General features: G+C 36.7%; 1 protein-coding gene across 1 annotated transcript in view; it reads left to right on the top strand.

The window, feature by feature from the left end:
* Nucleotides 1–23,713, top strand: part of fam120c (family with sequence similarity 120 member C) — a 28,821-nt gene extending 5,108 nt beyond the window's left edge. The window contains exons 2-16 of the mRNA XM_680985.9: nt 1,297–1,543; nt 1,627–1,709; nt 1,876–2,004; nt 3,162–3,264; nt 3,841–3,914; nt 4,019–4,305; nt 4,837–5,083; nt 5,672–5,843; nt 9,340–9,589; nt 9,705–9,819; nt 15,651–15,860; nt 16,163–16,391; nt 16,479–16,611; nt 18,348–18,411; nt 18,501–23,713. Of these exons, the coding sequence (XP_686077.3) occupies nt 1,297–1,543; nt 1,627–1,709; nt 1,876–2,004; nt 3,162–3,264; nt 3,841–3,914; nt 4,019–4,305; nt 4,837–5,083; nt 5,672–5,843; nt 9,340–9,589; nt 9,705–9,819; nt 15,651–15,860; nt 16,163–16,391; nt 16,479–16,611; nt 18,348–18,411; nt 18,501–18,782 (2,625 nt within the window). The 3' untranslated portion in view covers nt 18,783–23,713. The remainder of the gene's footprint in view (nt 1–1,296; nt 1,544–1,626; nt 1,710–1,875; nt 2,005–3,161; nt 3,265–3,840; nt 3,915–4,018; nt 4,306–4,836; nt 5,084–5,671; nt 5,844–9,339; nt 9,590–9,704; nt 9,820–15,650; nt 15,861–16,162; nt 16,392–16,478; nt 16,612–18,347; nt 18,412–18,500) is intronic.
* The last annotated feature ends 674 nt before the right edge of the window (nt 23,714–24,387 follow it).

The following is a 24,387-nucleotide window of genomic DNA, read 5'->3' as shown; positions in this document are numbered from 1 at the left end:
ACCAGATCCTTTCATTTAAGCCCTCGGGTCACACGCTGCAGTTGTTCAAGTTTAGTTCACTCACAGCAGGCTGTCATGTACTGTTTGTGTTTGGTTCACTGAATCACGCATGCGCAGTATCATCGGTTAACCACTTCTCAAAATTGATCTATGCAACGGTACTGTTCTAATAACTGAATAAGAGTATATATTGGATTATATTTAGTCAGAGGGGGTATTAGGCTTGTTAAAAAGCAAGTAGTTTGTGAATAAGTGCTTAAAAAGATTTGTTTGCGATACAGAAATAAAACCCGTTATTGGGCACAAATGTGTTAAAGTAATAGTTTTAAAAGGCCATGAAACCCCCTTGTTTCAGCAGGGTTTTTTTCAAACCTCTATGCTGTTCTATCTAAAAACGTTGAAACGTTTTACTGACAAAATGAAAATGGCTTACATTTTAGATACAATTTTACACAAAACAAAGAGGGGAAAATAAACCTACAATAATGCTTTACTAAATAAATCACCTGCTTTAAATTGTCTGAATAACTGATTCATTATGAATAAATAAAAATTACATTTTAAAAAATTTAGAATTTTATGTATTTCATATTTACAAATAGAAAATGCTATATTTGAAGCATTAGTCATGCAATGTTTATATAGTTTGTATTGTACAAATTTTAAAAGCTGATTTATATTTTTGCGTCAAGAGATCAGTGTGACCCAAGGGGCCTGCCTTTTGCGTAGTTGTGCATTTATAGTTCTGCATGCTGTTTGTGTTGCTCTGCAACGATACTTTCGCTAGCTAGCAATAGGCTTTAATGTTCCTCTGTGTTAAGTGTCTTGCTAGGTATTTAGTTTTTTTTTTGAAACACTGCAAGTAGCTTCTTCACGGGACTCGACACTTGTAAACACTCCATCGGCTCGCGGCACCCTCATACTCATCACTGGTACCAAGCCGACCAATCACAGAGTCGTAGTTGCGATGTGTAGTTACATTATATTTTTTTTGAGCGGTGTGCATCAGCATCTGTGTCAGCCACAGCGAGGGCTATGCTACTGTGCGAAGGCTTTCTCTCCTCTAATTAAATTACAGCTTAATATCTAAGAGAGTTAAGAAGTACAAGTGATATCAGTGTATTGAAAATATGCAGAAAATAAGTATTGAAATTATTTTTAAAAATCTGTGTTATTTTCATATTAATCCAAGATTATTGTCAGCAAATGTAGTATTTTCAGTTCAGATCAGTTGTAGCTTGTTGCTTAGTAAGTCACAAGAACACGTGATCACCTTCCACCCTGCTTGTGTTGTAGGTGGTGCAGACCCTGGAGGACCATCATCAGGAGGTGCTATCCCTGTACAGAGACTATGGTTTTCAGGGTCTGATTGCACAGGACTCAGAGTTTGCGCTATGCAACGTTCCGGCCTATTTCAGCTCCCACGCTCTCAAGCTCTCCTGGAATGGCAAGAATCTGACCACTCACCAGTACCTGCTATCAGAGGCGGCTCGCCAGCTTGGCCTCAAGACACAGCACCTGCCCATTTTTGCTGCTCTTCTTGGTAAGCGAAGCTAACATGAACATGACTTTATCTTTAAAGAACATTATTTAGTTCTAAATGTGGCCCTTCAAAAAAACAAACAGGTAACCACATTCTGCCAGATGAAGACTTGGCTGCCTTTCATTGGAGTCTTCTAGGCCCAGAACACCCTCTTGCCTCCCTCAAGGTGCTAAAATGATTTGTCAGTTCACACACTTTATGATATTCTCTTTTTTTTGTAGTTGTAATGGATGAGATATTTAAGCATCCTTGTGCTTTACACTTATTAGCACAACCCATACTTTATTTGTTGCTCTTTGCTTCATTATTTGTTTGTTTTTTTTTCTGCTCAGGTAAGGGCTCATCAGTTAGTCCTCCCTCCATGTGAGGTTGTTATCAAGGCTGTTTCTGAGTATGTGGCATCCATCAAAGATCTTGGGAATTTAGATTCGGTGGCCAAGGATGTTTTCAAGCAGTCACAGGTGAAGCATGCCGTGTTTACACATTTATTTGCATGTGAGGGTGTGCGATATTTAGCATCTCTAAAAAATATTGTTATTTTAAGTGTTTAAACTGGATTTATCGAGTTGGCGACTCCAAAAGCATACCTTACATGTTGAAAACTGTTAGAAATCAGCTTGAGAGAGCCCCATCATTCGGGTTGTGAAAGCATTAAAAATCTCTTGATTTTTATTTTTTTTTTAAAGAAGATATCGGATGTAATATAAATCCATCCTCTGAATGCATTTTTTATAAGCTATAGTATAATAAAGTAATAACCTACTAACAGGTGTGCTGTTTTTCCAGATTATGAGTGCATGTTTGCTATCACAAAATTAGTATTGATTTTATACAACGGTTCAACAAACGAGAATTGCTTATTTTATTTGACACAATATTGCTTACCGCTGTTCTTGTTGAAAACAAAAATAGTTAGCCAGAGCAGAACATTTGTGCATCTCAGAGCAGCAATGTGTTTTTTTTAACTTAAAAAATCTGATTTTGAGCAAATTATTTTATCTTGATTTCGTTGTCTATTTGTACAAACCAAGTTTTCGATGCTTCAAAGCAGAGTCCTTTACAGGATGAAGCATTAGATGGGTGAAAGTTTGTGCATCTTATATTAGAAAAGTTTTATGTAAATAGTTTCTTTTGGCTTCTCAGTGGTTTATATTTCGCTCATTTTTAAATTTTAATGAATAATTCAAAGAAACAGAAGGAAACTTTTATCTCCAGATATTTTATCTTGCTTTTGCTAGAACAGATTGAACAATGTCAGAGCCGATTCATTTAAACTAAGTTTTTTTTGTGAAATGGAATGAGTGCAAATATTGAGGGTGATTTGAAGGATGTGATGAAAACACATCTGATGCATTATACAATTCAGGCCTAATTTAAAGTACTAGGTTTTTTTAGTGTCACTTTTATCCACAACAGGTCTAAATCAGCTGAGTTGCCAGCACAAAAACATTCTCAGCAAAATATTATCCTTTTAGAAGTAAATTTCTTAAGTAATTGAGAAAATGATTTGTCAATATTGCACACCCTTGTTTTCAAGTGCTGCTTATTAAATGCGTTTGTTTGATACTGTTGCTACATTTAAAGCTCATCATTTTCTCCACTTTTTTCTATCCACTAGTCACGCACCGAAGATAAAATTGAGAGGTTTAAGAAGGCAGTGGAGTATTTTTCAGCGGCCAGTAAACCAAGACCTCTCTCCATGGGACCTTCTCCTTACCTCTGTAGGTATAATGTGGTGTTTGGTGTCATTTTAAGAGAGTAAATACTTTTATTTTCCTAGAATGCGTTACATTGATCAAGGGCACAGTAAAACATTGATGGCAACATAAGTGTGTGTGTGTATATATGTATATATATATATATATATATATATATATATATATATATATATATATATATATATATATATATATATATATATATGTGTATGTGTATATATATATATATATATATATATATATATATATATATATATAATTTTTTTTTTATAAATTAACACTTTTTATTCATGACAGAATCCACATGTTAAACAGTTTTTGACTTAGTTTTTTCTTGAGCACCAATTTGTCTTATTAGAATCAAGAATCTGAAGTAATGTTGCTGAAACTGAATAGTTTCATGATTTAATTATATGGTAAAGGTATTAAAAACAGTTATTTTCAATTGTAATTGTATTAAAATATCTTAGTAGTTTTGTGACAAACAAGTGATAAAAAAAAGTGGTAGTTTGCAAGACAAACTCTGACACCAGTTTGTACTCAGTATTTATCTGTTGTTGTTACTTTGACTTATCTCAGTTCCAGGCTTTGGGCCTAGTCCATTTGCTGGACCTCCAGGCCATGTGGGGGCAGTACAGCCATTAAAAGCTCAGGTAATGTTTTTTTAAACTATAAAAGTTTGGTGATTTTTTTGTGTGTATTTTACAGAAACTAATGGCATCTAAATATCTTTTTGCTTGTTTTTGGGTCTCTGCAGTTTGGTCCACCCCAGGTGTCAGGTGTTAAGGTGCCTTATCCAGGTGGGCTCTATGGACCCGGTCCTGCCACTGGTCCAGCCCTTTTATGCCAGAACCCAACACAGCCACTGCAGGACTGTAACGATTCACTTGTTGGGAAAATGGGCTTTGCTGATTGGTCTGCTCCATATGATTCCTCTCAAGGTGGCAGCCGACAGCCCAATCACCACACTGCTGCTCCCACAGGCCCCTCCCCCTCGTCATCTTCGTCTTCAGATGGGGAGGAGCAAAATGACACCAGCGCTAAGTGAGTTCACCAGTTGCTAGTTGCTAAATACAACAGAAAAACAAACACAATAATGTGAATATTAAGCATAACGTTGTAAATTTAGTTTATGTTTTCATAGTTTCTTTCATTTGGATGTAACATTAATTTCAGCACCAATAAGCAGCTATTACCTGTAAATAAGTCAAATGAATAAAAATACAGACAAATGTGATGTTTTGTGGAGGTTGTGAATATTAATAATTAAATCTAAAATTCAAGAATTCTAACTTGTAAAAGAAATTATCGTAATGTAGAGTACTCCTTGAATGAAGATGCTTTTAAATGACGCTAAAGGAATCAAGGATGTATCATTTTTTTCATTCAATTCCTCTGGCCTCCCATCTATTTTTTGGGCCCTCCACTCACATCCTCCATGGGTGTCGAGCTAAGACTTGAAAAGAAGAAACGAGGATGCACAAATAAGAATTGAAAAGCCCCCAATATGTAGCGAGCCTCTTTTAATAATAAACTTGTGTTTAGAGCAGGTTGAATATTTCTTTTCTTCCATAGTCATTTGGCTGACAAGTCCACGAGATGGGAAGATCCCAGTGGACGGAGTGGCAGTGGCTCTGGGGATGGCCACCATGGCAACGGAAGTGGGCCGTCCATCCCATCATTGCTTTCCATGCCAACTCGGAGTCACATGGACATCACAACGCCACCCCTTCCCCAGGTCAGTGCAGAGGTGCTGAGAGTGGCCGAGCACAGACACAGAAGAGGACTCATGTATCCACAGATCTACCACATCCTGACCAAGGTACTGCAATCACATAGCATGTGCATAAACCATCAGCAATTTTCTTCACTAAATTATCTGACTGAATCTGCTGTGTTTATAAAATTGACATATGACTCATTTTTCCTTTACGTCAAATCTGACTAGAAATGGAAACTTTTTGTTTACCTCAAAGCAGCATCATTGCTTATGCTTTTATTATAAGCTGTTATACTTTATTACAAAAAAATACACAATGTTTTCATTAAAACAATGCTAAAATGATATAGTTTTATTATAGCATTAGTTTTCCATTTATGGTGGCAGATGTTTAAACAATCCTTGAAGTCTCACATAAAATAATGAAGTAATAAAGAATGAAGTAAAATAACTTATATCTTCATTACTGTGTGTACTCAATTATTTTTATTATTTCAACAAATTCCATTTAAAGTTTTAAACAGCAGGCAATAATTAGTTTACATTTATTGTGATTAATTCCCTGAAAACCCATTTAATATTCAGAAAGCATATATTGTAATAGCAGATATCAGAGTTCTAATACTGTTCCCTATGTCCCTTACGCTCCATTTCTTCTCCCTTTTCTGTTTCCTTTCTGTCACCTCTCAGGGGGAGATGAAGATGCCAGTGTGTATAGAGGATGAGTGCAACCCTGACCTGCCTCCTGCTTCTCTACTTTTCCGTTCTGCCCGCCAGTATGCCTACGGGGTGCTGTTCAGCCTGGCTGAGACCCAGCGGAGGCTGGAGAGACTGGCCATGCGCAAGCGTAGTCCAGTTGATGGTGAGGATGAGGGTGGGCATAGACGTAGGGTTGATAAGACAGTGCCACAGCTATTCAGCACACTAATGCAATTGTTTATTAAATATGTAGTCTAAACATTGCTTTATGTTTTTGGTTTATTAAAGAGTGCTAATTTATTATTATAAGTAATTGTAAAATATAACTGCACGCAGCAGCTTATGGGGTACTAGAGCTTAAATTCAGGGATAGTTCACCTATAAATAATATATTGGAATACATTCCAAAACTTTTAAGTAGCAAAAAAAGCATTTTTTTCACGTCTTTAGGTGTATTTTTCTAATATTTGACAAGTGGTTTGATTAACAGCAGTTATTCTAGAGTAGGCACGGGCAGGTATAAGATTCTGACGGTATGATAACCTTGGATAAAAATATCATTGTTTCACAGTGGTGTGATTACTACTCTAAAAATAAGTTCTTTTTAAATTTATGGGTAAAAACAAAGCTTGTTTCCTATTTTAACATACAATATTTTATTTTGAGAAACATTTAAAATACTTGAAGCAGTAGACATGTCAGGGTATATAGTTCAAATGAATCATTGACTTCTGCTATTTTCATTTGTTTGAAAAACAGATTGCTTCACGATTTAAAACGACTATCTTTTCTGCTTGAGATACTGTTCAAAAAAATGTAAATAAAAAAATCATACACACACCTTAGAAACGGTATAGCTGAACATTTTCAAAATCACGGTATACCTTGTAAATTGTTATCATCAAATTGAGTCAATCTAAGGCCATGTATACTTGCAAAATAAAAGAAAGTTTTGCAAACAAAAAATAAAGTATTGAGCAAAAAAATAAATAAATGCAAATCTCCAAAAATGACTCAGCAAAAATAAATTAAGAAATGAAACTTAAATTTTATAGCCCAGTAGGTCTGGGCCTGCAGTAAACACCCAAGTTCCCATTTTGTAAAGACAATACCATAAAAATGTTTTGGAAATATATTAGCGCTTGAACGACTACTGGTTTCTGCTAATCGATTTCTTTTCAAAACAATACTCGAGTTACTCGACTACCCGGGGTTCGAGCTACTAGTTAAAAAGACACAAAGAAATCCTTTTTAATACGTTTTAGTAATTCATAGCTGAATGCATTGATTTCATAGCCCTAACATGAATTGTCAAAACATTATATTACTTTGTTATAGAGTAATATAAAAAAAAGCTGCACGCAACATTGTCATTTAACATCTGTGTCATAAGCTTGCTGTATATGCGAAGCAAACTCATGTTCATCATGTAATACTTTAAGTTATTAAAGTAACTTTATTATTTTCTAGCCGTAATAAGAACTAAGTAAAACCTAATTGTTAAACCAGTTTGGAAAGATTAAAAATAGTTCTTGTCAACAATACAGCTGACCCTAAATTAATAAGTAATTTATAAATAAAAAGTTGAAATTGAAAATACTTAAATTAAATATTTATAATACAAAAAAAAGAAAAAAGCTAGGCTAATTATTGCATTTTAATTACAATTTTATTATTTAATGTAGGCTATAGAAAGTAAAAGTATGGCCACACCCGAAACCTAAAATGCGTCCTGAAAAATCATATTCATAATGCAGTATTCATAAAACTAATTAAAATATTAATAAAATTACTCTGAGCTATAGGCTAAATCTCATTCAATCATTTAATTTCTGCTATGTTTCAACAGTTACTAAAATAACAAAATGAATGAATATATATACTTCAACCGGCCTGAAGATTATGCAAACAATCATGTGCGCGCAAGTAATAGTCTGTTATACAACAAGTAGTCTGATTAAAAAGTTTCCAGCAGTGACAACAAGAATTAAAATTATTTTGGTTCAGAAAATAAATAGTTCAACAAGCGACAATAGTCTATACAGCCAAGCAGAAAATAAAAAATAAATAAAATATTTATAAATAAATTATTTCAATAAATGAAAAAAATATGTGTTAAAATAATAAATAAAATATGCGCAGACACAGTAAAATAACAAATGACTGCATGGTATTTTAACATGCAGACATAATGTATGAGAAAATGAATTTAATATTTAAAAGTGAAAAAAAAAACTGCAACGCAACTATGAATGAAAAGCCCATCTTGCACTTTAATCATTTTATATTTACCCTGTTTTCGACAGAAATAAGGGATAGAATCTTACTTCATCCGACTTTATACAGAACACATCATCCTCGCTCTCATCCTCTAGTCAGTTTTTGGTCAAGCTTATGGATCGCTGGTTTACATTTAGAAATACAAGCGCATCCACGTGAGAGGGATGCAAGTTGCTCTTTGTCTTGTTACAGTGTTGCCAGACAAAGTAAATTTCTTTCACTTCGTGTGCTGGTGGCAAGGATAGCAAGAAATGTTTTCACTAGCTTGGATAGTACACAGAGTAATTTAATTTTAACATCAGTTTCCTCTAGGATTTTTTTTCAGCTGTGGCGGTAGGCCTGTTTTTATACAGATCTAACAAACACTTATGGTGTTATTTCAATCTCTTTGCTTGCGCGCAAAATTATTAAGATAAAATCATAATATGCAGAGCAATAGACCTTTATCTATAAAGTATACTTATGAAAACTGTTGATCTAACTGAAAGCTTTGTCGTGTTTGCTGGGCTCACGCATCACGCACCTGTCAGTCAGTCAGTGAGCATGTAACCTTTAAGGGTTAACCAATGACGCACACAGTAAAGTTTGCGCTGTTATAATTTACCTACCTTTTAATACGTTTTGGTGCGATTATAACCAGCTATTAAAAACACGACTGAATGTTTTGAATAGGAAGCTGTAATGTTTTTTGGTGTGGCGCCCCGCCACGGAAGAATTAATGTAGCGGAAACCATGTTAACTACCATTCGAGAGGATTCCCTTTGGTGTTAATGTGGATAATGTAAATAATCTTGAATTTAATCCTCAGTTGTAGTTGGAGGCTTTAACCTTGAATCGTGATGCTTGTTGGATACGTTTGTTGTTTTGATGTCATTTATGGGAAATGCACGCTCGAGTAGTTGATTGCTCGACTAGTCAACTAGTCTATGCAAGCCCTAAAATATATATTGTTTTTTTATTTTTTTATTGCAAATACATTGCAAATAAACATTTATTTGTAGTTCTTTTTCTGTTTGCAAATTTAATTTGTATTTCTCAAAAATTTATTTTCCCTTTTTATAGATTTGCATTTATTTATTTTTATCTGTTTGTTCACTACTTTGAACACTTTTTGCTGCAAGTAAATATGGCCCTAGATTGACTCCATATCATCCCATGTCTATTCTGAAGGCAAAGTTGTACAGTATGAGAAGAGTCTTAGCATAATATGAATTAAAACTTGTTTCTTTGTATCTATACCAGGCATAAAATGTGGTAGTGTCACACTGCAAGTTATTATTTTTTTAAAATAATCATATCATTTCTTTCTGTGAGAAAGAAGATGCCAGAAAAAGATCAACATGACACTAAACATGTCTTATTTCTCTTTGACTCTGCAGTGCCCCCGGTTATTGTAAAGGAGTGGTGTGCCAGTAAAGCTAAATCTGCCCTGACCCCAGAGCTCGTCCCAGCCCTGTGTTTTCGTGAGTGGACATGTCCCAATCTAAGGCGGTTGTGGCTTGGCAGAGCATCTGAGGACCGAAGTCGCCGTACACGAGCCTTTCTAGCCTGTATGCGGTCTGACTGCCCTGCCCTGCTCAACCCAACCTGTGTGCCATCTCACCTGCTGCTCATGTGCTGCGTGCTCAGGTACCACTGCCATATGACCTCACTAGGGGGCTGTTTCTCATTAGACACTGACACTTACTTTGAATAAGTAGATCAGCATGGAATCTGAGTAACGTTGGCACGTGTGTGTTTACAGGTATATGATGCAGTGGCCGGGGGGTCGCATTCTTCAGCGCCATGAGCTTGATGCCTTTTTGGCTCAAGCTGTGTCCAACCAGCTCTATGAACCTGACCAACTTCAGGAACTCAAGGTACGTCTTGTCTTATTAACTGTTGTCACATAAAGGTTATAATAATGTTGTCACATTTAAAAATATTGGTGTGTATATATATATATATATATATATATATATATATATATATATATATATATATATATATTGTTTTCATATATAATTTTAATTTAATTCTTGCATTTAAATTAAGAATTTTGCAGGATTTACAAATATGTTCAACTTTTTGTTGATATTTGCATTGGATTCAGTGATTGCAGAATCGAAAAAAAACTAGGGGTCTGGCTTATGTTTTGTTGACAGCAGCTGGTTGTAACGATTTACTTATTACAATTTGGGAAGAAGGTTGAAGCATGTTGTGTTCTCAAATGCATCTCAAACATGATGTAAATCCACACACCAACTCATTTATAGCAAACCCAAGTTGTGTGGACACATGGAAAGCATGATCAAATGTTGAGCAGCGCACATGCATAGGAACACAGTACCATTCTTCACATAGTACATATTCACACAGTGCATATACAATTTATATTTAGCCAATTCGCCACCTTTGTGATCTTTTAATAACACTACTAAGCCACATTGTGATGTCATTTGTATAAGAATGTAAAATGTAAATAGATTATTTTTTAGGTTTAAAAAAAAATTATTTATTTGTGATAAGTTTCATAATATTATAATTTTATATTGGGATATTAATTAACTACATTGCACACATTATTACACTTCAAGCAGTTGTAATATAGGCAAACCATATATATTTAAAAAATATAAAGTATATATGAAGAGTTTAGATGCAAAAACCTCTAAATGCCATGTGAAATTTTCCTCTAAAATTAGCATTTTTATCAGGCTCCTGTGTGTATGTGCGTGCCCTCACCAGTGACTATATACAGCCATACAGCCACGTGGCAATGCTACAAGTGTGATATTGTGTTTATACAACAGTTTGATGGCATAATCGTTTATATAAAAATGAAAATCAAACACAGAGTCTCAAAAACTCTTTTGTAAGAGGAACTACTTTCTTCCACCATTTGCTCACATCTGCAGCTGAAATCAAAACAGCTGAAACCGTTGCTACTGTCCCAATGTCACTTTAGAGCAAGCATTTGAATGATTCTCTAGCATAATGTCTAAAGTGATGACAAAACGGATGATTTTGCTCACATTTTAAGATTATAAGGCTGAACGTCTACAGAGGTTTCCCAGTATTTCGCTGTTGCAGTCGAGACTCGGGATTTCACAATAATTAAACCCAAAAAGGCCAGAGCAAAGCAAACACTACCAGTTTCTGTGGTATAAATACACCAATACAAAAGAGATTGACTAAGAATGTCGCTTACCTGATTTATAAAGATTTATTCTGCTGTAGTTTGAAATTCATGCTAAGAAAATGTAAGAAAATTTGTCTCCCCTAAGGACTTATTATGCGGTTTCTGTTGCCACCTTGTGACGGAACATCTTTCTTTGTTTTGCTTAGACAGGCTAATAGCGGCCAGTGGACTGAATCCGGTGCTCTAAAATTATAAATATTTAAAATAGGCACTACCCTTATAAATAAAGTACATAGTTGCAATCTAAACTACTACATTCTCGACTAAAAAGCCTCAACAGTACATTATGTTGTCCAACAGATGCAGTACTAGTCAAACTGTAGAGCAGGACTTAAAAACTAAAAAAATAAATAAAATCCAATCGGTTCACTCCGAGAATATTGATATTTTTTCAGTTCTTTTCTTGCATTCCTTAAACAAAATATTCCGAAAATGGTTTTCTAGGGAAAAAAAACAGTTAAGAACATTATTTTACTATAGAGTATTGCAGGGCTCTAGAGTGACCTGATTTCTTAATGGTGCAACTAAAAATTCTATTTGAAGGGTAGGATTAAATGAATTTTCGATAAGTATCTTTAAAAAAATATTTATAATATGAACTTGCTTTTGGTTATATCTTTACCGGCTTTGCGCACTGGCTCACCGGCAGCAGTTGATTAACACGCTGCTTAAAGGCGCTACACACACAGCCCCACTCCTTGTTATCGAGCGTAGGCCCGGTGCTACATTTAGATATTGTATAATATGAAATAGCAATTAAATTAGGAAAATTGACAGATTAAAGCTAGGCCTATAGTCCAGAGATCTGGTCCCCACGTCAGGTCAGGTGTATAAAACGCCCGTATATAGTGTATAAAACGCACACACGGCGGCGCACTCAACTCACATGGGAGAAAACTGGACTAGCAGATGACATGAGGCGAGCAGCCTATTAAATACAACTTTCTTGAGCTCTAAAGGGAAAAAACGCAAAAGAATTTTGCCGTTAATTTGAGCAAAAACGCAACTGCCGGTAATCTTCAAATTAGTTTTTCAGTTATGTCGCCTAATAAAAAAGTTTATTACACTGGACAGTGCCATTATTATTTAAATGTATTATATCGATTATTATTAATATTAGTAAATTCGACAAAACGCAGAACCCTTTTGAATGTTTGCTTTCATTTTGACAAGCTAAAGCGCACTTTTACAGTTTTGTAAAAAAAACATCCCATTGTGCAGCAGCAGTCAATTTAGGACACTTAAAAATGCTTTTTGCGTTTAAAGATTAACGGCCTGCGAAGTCAAGTTTACATTGTTATAAATTAAATAGATATAGCTTAGTGCGTGGATTTGCCACGGATCCACCTCTCACATGGGCTGCAGGTAGACCCACCCTTAATATATGTTAAGGTTGTAACGATACGCGTATTCGTATTGAACCGTTCTGTACGAGACTTTCGGTACGTATTGCAAACCGAACGATTCAGACTAATATCTAAAAAGATAAAAGAGAATAAGTACCAAAAAGCCCGCAATGCTTGCCCCTCCTTCAAGCTCCTCTTATTGTCCCAAGGCGCTAGAACAGAATGTGAATGGATTGGTTAATAACAGCTGTCAATCACTTAGCTTCGATGACTGTTTGCTACAAGCCACGAAAATGTAAAGGTCTAGATGGAGAGAATGAAAACAACACTGACAGATTTAGTTTTAGAGACCAGCTGAAGTTACAAATAATGGCAGATCTGATTAGTGATCATGGGCTGAATGTCAATTCAGCATTTACACTTTTCGAAGAGTGGGTAAGACTTCCAGTGGTTAAAGTTCGCTATGAAAATGACTAAAGCCATTCACCATTAAGCCGGTGGGACAGAGTTTTCAGGTAACAGTGCTTGCCCTTGAATCTACACATGTTAAGCATGAGATGTTCTAACGTTATTTAATGCTTCATTTAATTGTCACGATGCTGTCAATCGTGCGACTGACACCGCGCTCACCATCGCTAAAAAATAGGGATGTAACGGTATCAGAATTTCACGGTACGGTAATACCTCGGTATTAATGTCATGGTACGGCATTTATTGAATCATTTACAGGAAAAAACAAAACTTATGAAAATACTCCAAAAAAGTGCCAAAAGTGTCAATGACATACAAATTAGTCATCTATCTGTAAGCTTTGAAACAGGAACTTCAATTTTAATAACAAAAAAATATTAAAACATGTAAAAAAAATTAAGTTTCAATTTAGTAGTGTTGAAAACTCATCACATTCAACATTTAATCACTCACTCACTTAGATAGAGATGGCTTTAAAGGAAAATTATCATATAAATATAATCTGGTAAAAGCTGGTATCTCTGGGTATTTACAATGTCCCCTGCAATAGAAAAAAACCCTCTCATTTGGGACTGAGGTTTCTGGGACAAGAGAGATATGACTTGGCCCAGGTTGACAGGAGTGGGTAACGTTGTGCATTGTCTTTCCCCCACTTGAGAGGACAAACCATGAGTGAGATAGAGATCTCATGTCTGCATCAATCTGAACAGTGTGCTGTGTTTCTGCAGTCCCCATGACTGATTATTAGTCGTATTCCCCAACTTGCAGGCACGTGCACACACAGTGCTCAACCTGTGCAGTGCACATGCCCTTTTTAGTCTTGGATAGAAAGTGCCCTTCCAAAATGATCAAAAGTGCCCCCGCGACGCGACATACCCTCCGTCCCCGCTTTACAGTACGCGCGCGACAACACAGCTGATTAGAACGCGCGCGACAACACAGCTGATAAGAACTCTCGCGACAACACCGCTATTCAGTACGCGCGCGACAACACAGCTGATAAGAACTCGCGCGACAACACCGCTATTCAGTACGCGCACGGCGACAACACCCGCTTTAGGGTTTTCCAGCGCTTTTTCATCCCCGCTTCTAGCAGCACACTCTATTTCCGCATTACTGGATCTGTAGCGACAACAGACCGCAAGGGATTATGGCCAAGCCTGGGCTGATGGGAATTGTAGTTTCCGGTACCTCCCGTTCGCTTCATTCGCCTGAGCAAATTTTCTCAGAAGACCTATAGTTTTACCAAGTCATGCGACTACGGTAATATCGAAAAAAATTAATATTGCGGTATGACGGTATTTACAATACCGTTACATCCCTACTAAAAAGCATTCATTCACTGAGATGAAACGAATATTGCAGCTCATGAAAAGACTGTTATTGCTATTAAGATGATGTATGCAAACTATAAGTTATAGTTTCACCTGTGCAATATCAGACACCCCCCATGAGAACAGCACAGTGATTTTTTTTATTTTTTTTTTTATTTAGTTGATCTCATTCACATCAAGCAGTGCGTGCAGGGCCGGTGAGCGCATACAGATTTTTGTTTGTTAGTTGTGATTAGTGTTAATAGATAATGGAATCTGTTAATATAAAATGTGTAGTAACGGTGCTTATAATTTTTGTGGGTGCGACTAAATTTTGTCAGCTGCGCCTACATTTTTGAACACTCATCTTTCTGAAAATAAAAAATTACAAAAAAATTTATTAAAACAGAGTTTCATATAAAAACTAAATAGTTCTTTTATTTTTATTTGTTTAAATACTACAATATTACATTTATTTTTTTATAAAAAGCTTTTTTGGTTTTGAGTGTAAAGGATTTGTTTGATTTGCTGCTAAGCAGAAACCCCAGAATATCTCTATCACTGTTTAAATTGAAATTGAAAAAAAAAAAAAAAACAAGATCATATCTTTATGATGTTAGTTTTAATACATTTAAAAAAGAAATCCTCTGGCTTTTTACTTTTTTTGCTGTATCGAAAACACACCGAACCATTATTATCGAACCGAACCATTATTTTTGTGTTTTGAACCGTTACACCCCTATATATATATGAACACACAGACACACACATCATAAAAATTATATATTTAGAATCGTTATTCAAGCAAATGATGCTTAAATAAAAGCACGTTTTATTTTGTGCTATTCCTGTCTTTTTATTTAAGCAGCATGATGTTGAATCATGTTTCTAAATATTTACTTTTTGTTTGGTGGATTTACTTAAAGCAGATGGATGGAGAGCTGTGGTTTGGGAGTAAAGCACATTTGCATGTGTTTGCATGTTCTTATATAACTGTACAGACCCAGATTACAGTTAAAGCAGTGGGAGGACGGATTGAATTGAACACTGCACAAAACATATCAAATGCACTCTTTATCTTTCTATCTTGCATTCTTCTTTAAATAAATAAATGTTTTATTGCAGGTTTTTTGCCTTTAGGCAAGGCTAAGTTATAAAGAGTGACTCAGTAATTCAGCATAACGTTTAATAACTGTATGTCACATAAAGCAATCGGTTCAAGGCAGAACATTTCTGTACAATGGATACTGTCTGGCTGTCAATAACCTGTTTTGAAAGATCTCTGTGAAATCACTAAATGACACACCGGTGTGACATTTACCAGGCTTACGCCAAACATGCCGCTTGATCGTATTTCTTTTCTATGACACTGGTACCAGGTGGAGAAGGTGGATAACCGTGGGGTGCAGCTGGCCTCTTTGTTCATGAGTGGAGTGGACACTGCCCTGTTTGTGAATGATGTTTGTGGACAGCCCCTGCCATGGGACCACTGCTGCCCTTGGGGATTTTTCGATGGGAAGTTGTTTCAGAGCAAACTAGCTAAAGCCACCAGAGACAGAGCCTCCTTACTTGATATGTGTGAAGGCCAGGTAAGTGTTTAAAGGAGCAGTTCACTTTCAGAAAGAACATTCTTTCATTATTTACTCAACCACCACTTGTTCTAAACCTGAGTTCTCTCACAAAAGAAGATATTTTGAAAAATGCTGGTATTGATGGTCACTATTAACTTCTATAATAGGAAAAATGCAATGGAAGTCAATGTTGACCATTAACCAGAAATGGTAGTCATTGGTGACCAATCATTCTGGAAATACTATTAATAATGTAATATTTACTGTAATATTTACGTGTTTTCGGAATTTTTTATATTTTTGAAACTCTGTCCCTAAAGGAGGAACTGGTTTCAAGGGTGGAGAAGATGCGTCAGGCCATTCTGGAAGGCATCAACCTGTCCCGGCCACCACCTCCACCTCCACCACTGCCACCCCCTGCATTCCTCCCACCTGCTATGGTGCCACCTTTCTACCCCATGCATCCTCTGTACCCTCCTCGCCCATTGGGCTCTATGCCTCCTCCTCCCCCTCACCATCACCACCAGCACCGACCCAGGGCCTTTCCAGGTTAGACAGTTCTGTTGTTTAGTACATTTAGTTCAGTTTCTTTACTGCACTTTCAGTGTTGCTTAGTGTTTTTGCTCTCTCCTTTAGGAATCCAGTCTATACCTCCCCAGGGCGGCAAACTGGAAATAGCTGGCATGGTTGTTGGTCAGTGGGCTGGAAACAAGCCAATTCGTGGCAAAGGGGGGTTCAACATGCAGGTGGTGTCAGTAGGAGGGAAAGGGTGAGTTTATTCAGTCTTAAAACACTTAAAACTTATTTTTGGAGGTATGGAATGCGCTTCACTACAAATGTTTTTGTTTTCCATTTGTCAATATTAACTCTTGATTGCACCACCTGCTGGTGGAGAATACCAGTAGTAGGTCGAAATCATGTTCAGCAAACTATTCAGGCTGACTGCACTGTATTTCCACTAAAATATTAGTGCTTTGACTTTCAGATGTAGTTTTCTCCCATAGAAAATTGTAGTAATATCAAACTCTGCAATGTGTCTAGTAAATATGTAGTTTAATATTTGCTAAATGTTACAATATAATATTTTCTCTGCAATGCAAAATATAATGAGCTAAATTTGAGCTGTTACAAAGATCATAAATACAGTGCATACCAGGTATTATTTAATTTATTTGGAAGAAATATGACTTAAATCAGTGTTTTCATTCAAAAAATTGACTAATCAAACATGGGTACATTTTAAAGATGGCTTTTGATGTCAAATTTCATAGGAAGTTTTGAATATTGAAATATTAAATCGATTATTTAAATGATTTATACCAGTGGTCCACAACCTTATTACCACAGCGGACCAGTCAATGCTTGGAAAACCCTTGGGGGGTTTGTAGGCTGTAGGTTGCTAGCCGACTGTCAACCGTTTTCTCAGAGGATGATAAGCTGACAAAACATTTCTGTCACTCTGATACAAGCTTCATTTATGGACAAATCTACAAAGTACTGCAGTGTTTGGGTGTTCAGTGTTTGTCTGGGATAATTAGTCTTACCGAAATGTGTATATTCCATAAAAACTAAAGCTGATTGTTCAGTTCTTGTCACATCACTCGTGGTGCGCTCGCCGGATTTATTCAACTGTGTGCATCTGGTCTGGTCTGTTTCCTCTATTAGAAACAACAAGCTTGTGCAAACTCTAGAAAAGACACGATATGCGAACGACCCCTAAAAGGCCACTATCATTTGCGATCTCCAAAAGTTGATTTTCTTCTAGCTGAACTCACTTTATTTGTTGACAAATCGTTTGCAGAACTATACCTTGGCAGATCCCTGGTCTTTCACTGGACCTTTTCTTCTTAACAAAGAAACTTTCCAAAGATGTCCGTTTGTCACTCATTTTGCTGTTTGTGGGTTAAATTTAGACACTCAAGTGACCAAGATGTAACCAAGAATACATTTTTTCAAAATAAAAGACTTATCAAAATAAAAGATCGTTCAGTCTCAGATAATAAATAAAATGGAAATAATTTATGTTTTCTTGTGCGGCCAGGTACCAATTGATCCAAGGACCGGTACCAGTCCACGGCCTGGTGATTGAGGACTACTGATTTATACTTTAAAATATAAGAAACAAAAACTGCCAATAGTTAATATCAAGCTACTGTAGCTAAATAATAGATTCAGATAGTTGAATGGTGGATTGATGGATTGATGATGTGATGTCTTTATGAATGGACCTTTGAATAACCGGCTTGCTCAATTTTTTTCTGCAATCGATTGATTATTCAACAAAACATGGCTGTGTTTGCTCAGAGATGTGTAGCTGTGACTGTATGGAGGCCGTCACACAACATTTTTTGAGTGTGAACTGTTGACTAAAGGCTTCAAAAGCAGATAATCCCAATTTGAAATGAAAGTATTGCGCATTGTTGGTGCATTTTGGCAGTTGTATTTTTCATGTAGTATTATGCAACCACTCTTATTTTTTTAACTTCTCATGTTTCCTTTTCTCAGTAGGGGTAAAGACTTGACAGTGAAAGGAAGGGGAGGGAAGAAAGTGATCACCAACAGAACACAGGTCAGCCTGATGCATGACTTTTCTTTGTAAGTACATTCTTAAGTGAAGATATAGATTTTTCTCTATTTTTCTCTCAATGTTTCTTGTAGACCCTATCCTCTTCACCTCCCTCATCCAGCCCCCCAAAGCTGATGGAGGACACTAAATCAGTGGGGCGGCCCGCGGAGGGAACGGGGCCTGCGTCACAGCAGCTGAATGGCAGCTCATCAGGAAGCGCCACTGGTCAAGCTCTTGACCTGCCACCACTGGCCCAGCCAATCCAGTGTGCCTTAGCCAGCAGAGACAACCAGTCAGGAGATGGGGTAGAGGTAGAGGCCCCTTGTTGCCTTGACGACTGCCCATCAGATGGTGCACTACAGAAAGAGGAATAATTACATCCCATAATGTAATAAGAATGAGAGAGTGAGAGGGAATGATCTAAGGTCGACTGCCTTTTTTTCCTTGCAAAATTGAATCTTTAGGGCACAGTAGCCACTTTGTGTTGTCATGGTATAATTTATGATGCTGCACATGCTGGAAGCGTCAGATGGACAGTGTCAGGAATGAGAGCCGGGTCTGGTTTCAAACTGAGCAAGTTTAAATCACAACCCTCGATTGCACATCGCCCTGAATCTTCGGATTCTGGACCTCATCCTTTCCACTGGGCCATCAGTGTTGTAGCATCGTGAAAAGCTCTCGAGCCTTCTTTATTTTCACACCGTTTTTCTTTTTAGACCTACGGTGACCTTATATGTATGATTGCCTAAAATGGCTACCAAAAGCCCCTTATTGCCCAAAGTATATTTACAAATGAACCTATTCGAAGCACTTACACACCGTGTCCGAGTTGCACAGCAGCACCTGTTCTAAAGTTTCCACCACCATTACACCTGGTTGTAAGACACAGGTGAGGATTCATGTCAACACTGCCCTGAATTCAGTAGACGGGTGGAAACCGATGGAGAACGTGGGTTGTATTTGTATGTCACAGTGTGCATTCACACACACATGGTAGTTCTTATTTTTCTTTGTTTTTAGATATCTTATCAGAGTGATTTGCATGTGGAGAAGTAAGTGGCTTCAGCACAGGGGCCACAGGTGGCCCAGAAGTCCAGGTTTGAGTAAAAGGAATGGAAAGAGTGGTACGGGTTACACTCAGCATTGCATAGCTAGCTCAACCCCTGTTGCTTTATCTCACATGTAGACAATCTATTTATTTTTGGCCCAAGCCCCAATTGAGTATTAGCAGTACGTAAGCTACTAAAATAGCTATCATGTTTATTTTTAAAGCACCTTAAGCCCAAAATGATACATATGCAAGTTTTCCCCTCCACGTGAGGAAGAAGAACCCCCCAAAATTGATTGTATTTTAACATAAAGCACTTACAATGTTATTTATGATAGTACTGCGCTACATAGAGACGATAATTGGGTTAATTGATTAACTTCCTTTTAATGAGCAGCAGACCGTCATTCCTTTAGACAGTTTAACTGTCCGGATGAACTTATTTACCTTGCGTGTTGTTTAACAGTATGACGTACAAATCAACACCAAATGAATGTGAGAACAAAGTGTGTGGTAATCTGCACTTTGTTTTAAAACCGTAAAAAACACACTGGGTTGTCCTCGAACTAGGATAAATTAAAAAACAATTGAAAATTAAATGAATCAAAGCCTCTGCCAGAGTTAGGGAGGAAGCAGTGTGTTCAGAAGGAACCGTGATACTGTTCGACATCCCAGCTGTTTGTATATAGACCCCAAATGTACATGATCCTGTTCCGCGATGACGTGATTTAGGGAAGTGATTTTATCAGTGGATCGAGAATGCACACAGTCCCTCAGACAAACCTGCCGTTTGACATCTCTCAGCTTCACGTTTCAGTTTGGGGTTTTTATCCTCTCGCTGTTCGCGTCTCCTCTGTGCCTTGTGCATGTGTACCATGTGGATGCTTTTTTTTTGTACATGTGCATTCTCCCGCCATCGCTAAAATCATTGCAGTTTTGTTACACTCAAAAGTAATTACTGAACAAACCTTAGGATCACCTTTTATTGTGACAAAGTCATTTAAAAAAGCTAAAAAAAAAAAAAGCAAAAAAACGGAGTCTGTGATTCTCCAGACTGTTTCGTGATCTGTCCGTCTCGTCTTGTTTTCGTGACAGTCCTATGAACTCATGCACTTCTGTATTCGAGATAGTTGAGGCGATTGGGCTTTAAAGTCGAACCCCAGCGAAAACACCTGGATGATTAAAGCCGCTCTTGCTCTTCTAATGACCATTTGGCATCAGATGGTTAGGATTAATTTTACTCACATGTTAATGTTTTAAGTCCATTTTAAAAACAAAATACATGTTTTGTACCAATGATTTGTTGGACGTAATGAATGAGAATTTAAATAGAACTAATACACTTAAGAGAGGATATCGCATTTAATTATCATAGTTTAAAAATCTGTACAATTGACAATGTCAAGATTACATCACAGCTTTCTATTGAAGTTAAGATGCACCTTATTTTGTTAAGAAGTTAATATTATATTTAGTGCCACTAAAAGTATATCGAAAGCTCTTTAAATCAGACACCCATTATAGTTGCGTGTCTATGTATATTCTGCAGATTCTCACTCTTGAGGAATCCAGACAGATCACCCCGTCAGAAATATCGCAATGACCTGAAGCATGCATTACGAATGCAGTTTGCTACGGACAAACAAAATGACAGTGATTTATCAGAATACGTGACAATACTGGACATACCGGACAGACTTTAAACCAAGAAGAATCTTGACCATAGCGTGACTGGTAGTATTGGTGAACTAATACACTACGCCGTCATGCGCGCTAGAGCATTTTAAACCTCAACCTTAGGTTGTCACATTTTATTACAAGTTAAGTACAGTAGTGCTAGTTTTTGAGAGAGGATCTCCAGCATGTTAGTGCATATGAACATGCATATACACACACACACGCACACACACAACCCATTAATGGAATTTTGGTTTATTCAGAATAACTAGATCCTTTTAATACATTCAGTCCTGTTTTATCTGTGATTAACAGCCGTTTCAGTTAGTTTTTTTTTTCTCAGTGTGTTTGTCATAGAGTATCAGTAACTCCTTCACATTTAGTTTTAAGTATAATCTAAGAATGGAACAGCGTAAACCGAAATATACAGACACCAAATAACGATATAATCTCTCTCTCTCACACATAAACACAGTACCTTTGTTATACCTGTAGAGAGACATCAGTTAGTATGAGGGAGATAAAAAAAAAAATGTTTGCATATTCTTCAGATATTAGTGTTGTCCAGAGTGTTCATTTCTCTTATAATTATTTGGATACTTAATTTGCTGTTTCAGATGCTTGGTTCCAAAGTTACCCTCTCCAAAGCTTCTCTGCTTTGCTCTGTTCTAGACTGCTGCTTGAAAATCTCATACATTTATGGAAAATCAAATGAGTAAAATATAGATTAAAGAATATCTATGGATGATATTTGTATGAACAAGAAGGATGCTCTGGAGGTCAGCGCACGTGCTCTAGATGCTTCTGGATCTCCAGATGTTGGATTTGAATTTTGAATTTTATTTTGCACAAGTATGGATTATCACACGTTTTCCCTTTCTTTCGTTTTCATTGGTTTATCAGTCACAATTCAAACCTTCTCCCTCAACTTTTGTCTCATTTTTTTTTTTTGTTGAAGAATTCTTGCCTTCGTTTTCCCTTCAGCGTCTCCCCTTACATGTTTATACTAACAGTGGGAGATTTTTATAGTTAGTCTGATAATCTGTGTGTAAGAAATCTTAGATGAGAGTTGGTAACATTTTCAACAGCGAACAGAGAAATTTACCATCTTTGGTTTCATTCAGTCGTGAAATTGTGTTTTTACTTACTACTTTAAAATTGTTATTACAACAGCTACTCCTTTGACCGTTGCTACATTTAGTATTACAATTTGCTTAGCGGAGATAACTAGATCTTTTTCAACTGTAATGATTGCAATTTTCCTCACCTATCTTGTATGGTATCGTTTCAAACCACTTCACCTTGATGATGTAATTGTCACAGAAATAACCCATTATATAGATCGTCTTTTTTGTTTCGTCAAATCACTTTGAGCAAATCTAATTTGCTTCCTTGCACACAAAGCCGACTAATATACATCTGTGCGACATATTAATTTTCAACCAAAGTAAATTTCTGGAAGCTTCCTTTCCAGTATATAGTCAACAGTCTTGATTTTCTCTTTCGGGATCCTGTATATATGATTCTACAGCTACGTGTTTTGAGTAATTGAGATATTAGAATACGTAAGGGGTCCGTAATCAGATGCTAAATGAAGAAAATGTGATGTTTACATCTTTTTGGTGAACCGTGGCTAAATCTTGTATCGTCCAGTTTCATTGCTAAAATGAAGATTTCCTATGTTTTTGTTTTTATCCTCTCAATTGGAGCCTTGGACGCAGCTCTTCATAGCGAATAACCCTAGAACCCTTCTTCAGCTCCCATGCACATGTATTGTCCCTCTGAGAAACGTAGCTTCAATGTAGTCATGGATAGGTTAAGTGTGAACACATACTGTAACCATGCGTGCGCAAACACACACACATACGCACACACGCCACAGCTATTTTGGTAAAGAGTTTTGCCTGTGCATTCCTGTAGATTTGTGTCTGGACCTCCGATCTGACTCTTGCTTTATAACTGTTCCCCCTGTATCCTGGCTCTTTAGCCCTTCACTCCACAGGACCACCAACGCTGTGGTCAGGTTTCAGTCCTAGTCTGATAACAGCAATGTGTTGTGTACAGTGGCCCGCTGACATCCTACATTTTCTGGAAATATGTACTAGCGTTTATATCTCACCCCCTTTGCTTTTCAAGCATGTTCCTATAAAAACCATGGTGTTCAGACAAATCCATTTGTAGGCAACACATTCTGTCGTCTGTTCTTGGAAAACTGATCCGCTCATCAACACAAACGCATTGATGCATGCATCAAGATCTCCAAAAGCTCCAAAAAAACTTGTGAAGTGAAGGGTAAAGTTCATTATTATTATTGCTGTTATGGTTATGATCGTTATTAACAATTTCTCATTTTAGTATAAAAGAAAGCACCTGATTGTTTTGGAAAGAAACTTTTTCTTTTTAATTTGTCTTGCTGTTGTGGTCTGATTTCACAATGGATTGGGGAGAAAAAGCCCATAAGGCTCAGAGAGAGAGAGAGAGAGAGAGAGAGAGAAAGAAAGAGAGATAAAGTTGGCAGTCATGTTTGTATGGTTGGGAAATGACTTACAGTGCTGAAATAAAATTTATTCTTTTAGTAAATTGGAGTTGGCATTTTTATTTTCTGCACTAAAAGATGGAAAATGCCATTGTTCAGCAATGTTTTTGTTTGTTAGCTTTTTTTAATTGGTATATGTTGTTTTGTGAAAAACATTTAACATCTAAGGAACCCCTCTACATGCCACTAAACATTGTTTAGAGTGGGGAAAACTTTCATTAGACTATTGAAATGTTCTTCAAATTGAGGCCAGGGAATTACAAACTGGAGAGATACATTTTGCATAAAGTGCATGTTTAAAAAAAAAAGTAAAGTTAAAACAATCTTAAAATGAACAGATATGGTATGAATTAAACAAAATGAATAAACTAGGGATGCTCCGACCAGGATTTTTGGAGCTGATGCAGACTGTCGGTTCCTAATCATGGTGATCAGCTGATAGAGCATTGATTCTAATGCGTCAAACTTAATAAAACTTGAAGCACATTTTCCCTCTCAGTATGATACTTAAGGATCTCTCCTTTCCTAAGAGAATAAAGGATGTTGCATATAATCTCTTAAACACATCTCTTATAACCATTTAGTGTGGACACGTCATGGTCAGAAGCAGCTTTACAGAAAATAATACATAAAACAAAAAAATGTGGTAAGAAAAATGACTAACAATGCAATTTGGAAACATTGCAAATGATGGAAGAAGAATTCAACATGCATTAAT

This window comes from Danio rerio, chromosome 23 (assembly GCF_049306965.1).
Source record: "Danio rerio strain Tuebingen ecotype United States chromosome 23, GRCz12tu, whole genome shotgun sequence".
Classification (NCBI taxonomy): Eukaryota; Metazoa; Chordata; class Actinopteri; order Cypriniformes; family Danionidae; genus Danio; species Danio rerio.
The sequence above is the reverse complement of the archived record's forward strand: the minus strand, read 5'-3'. Positions and strand labels throughout refer to the sequence as shown.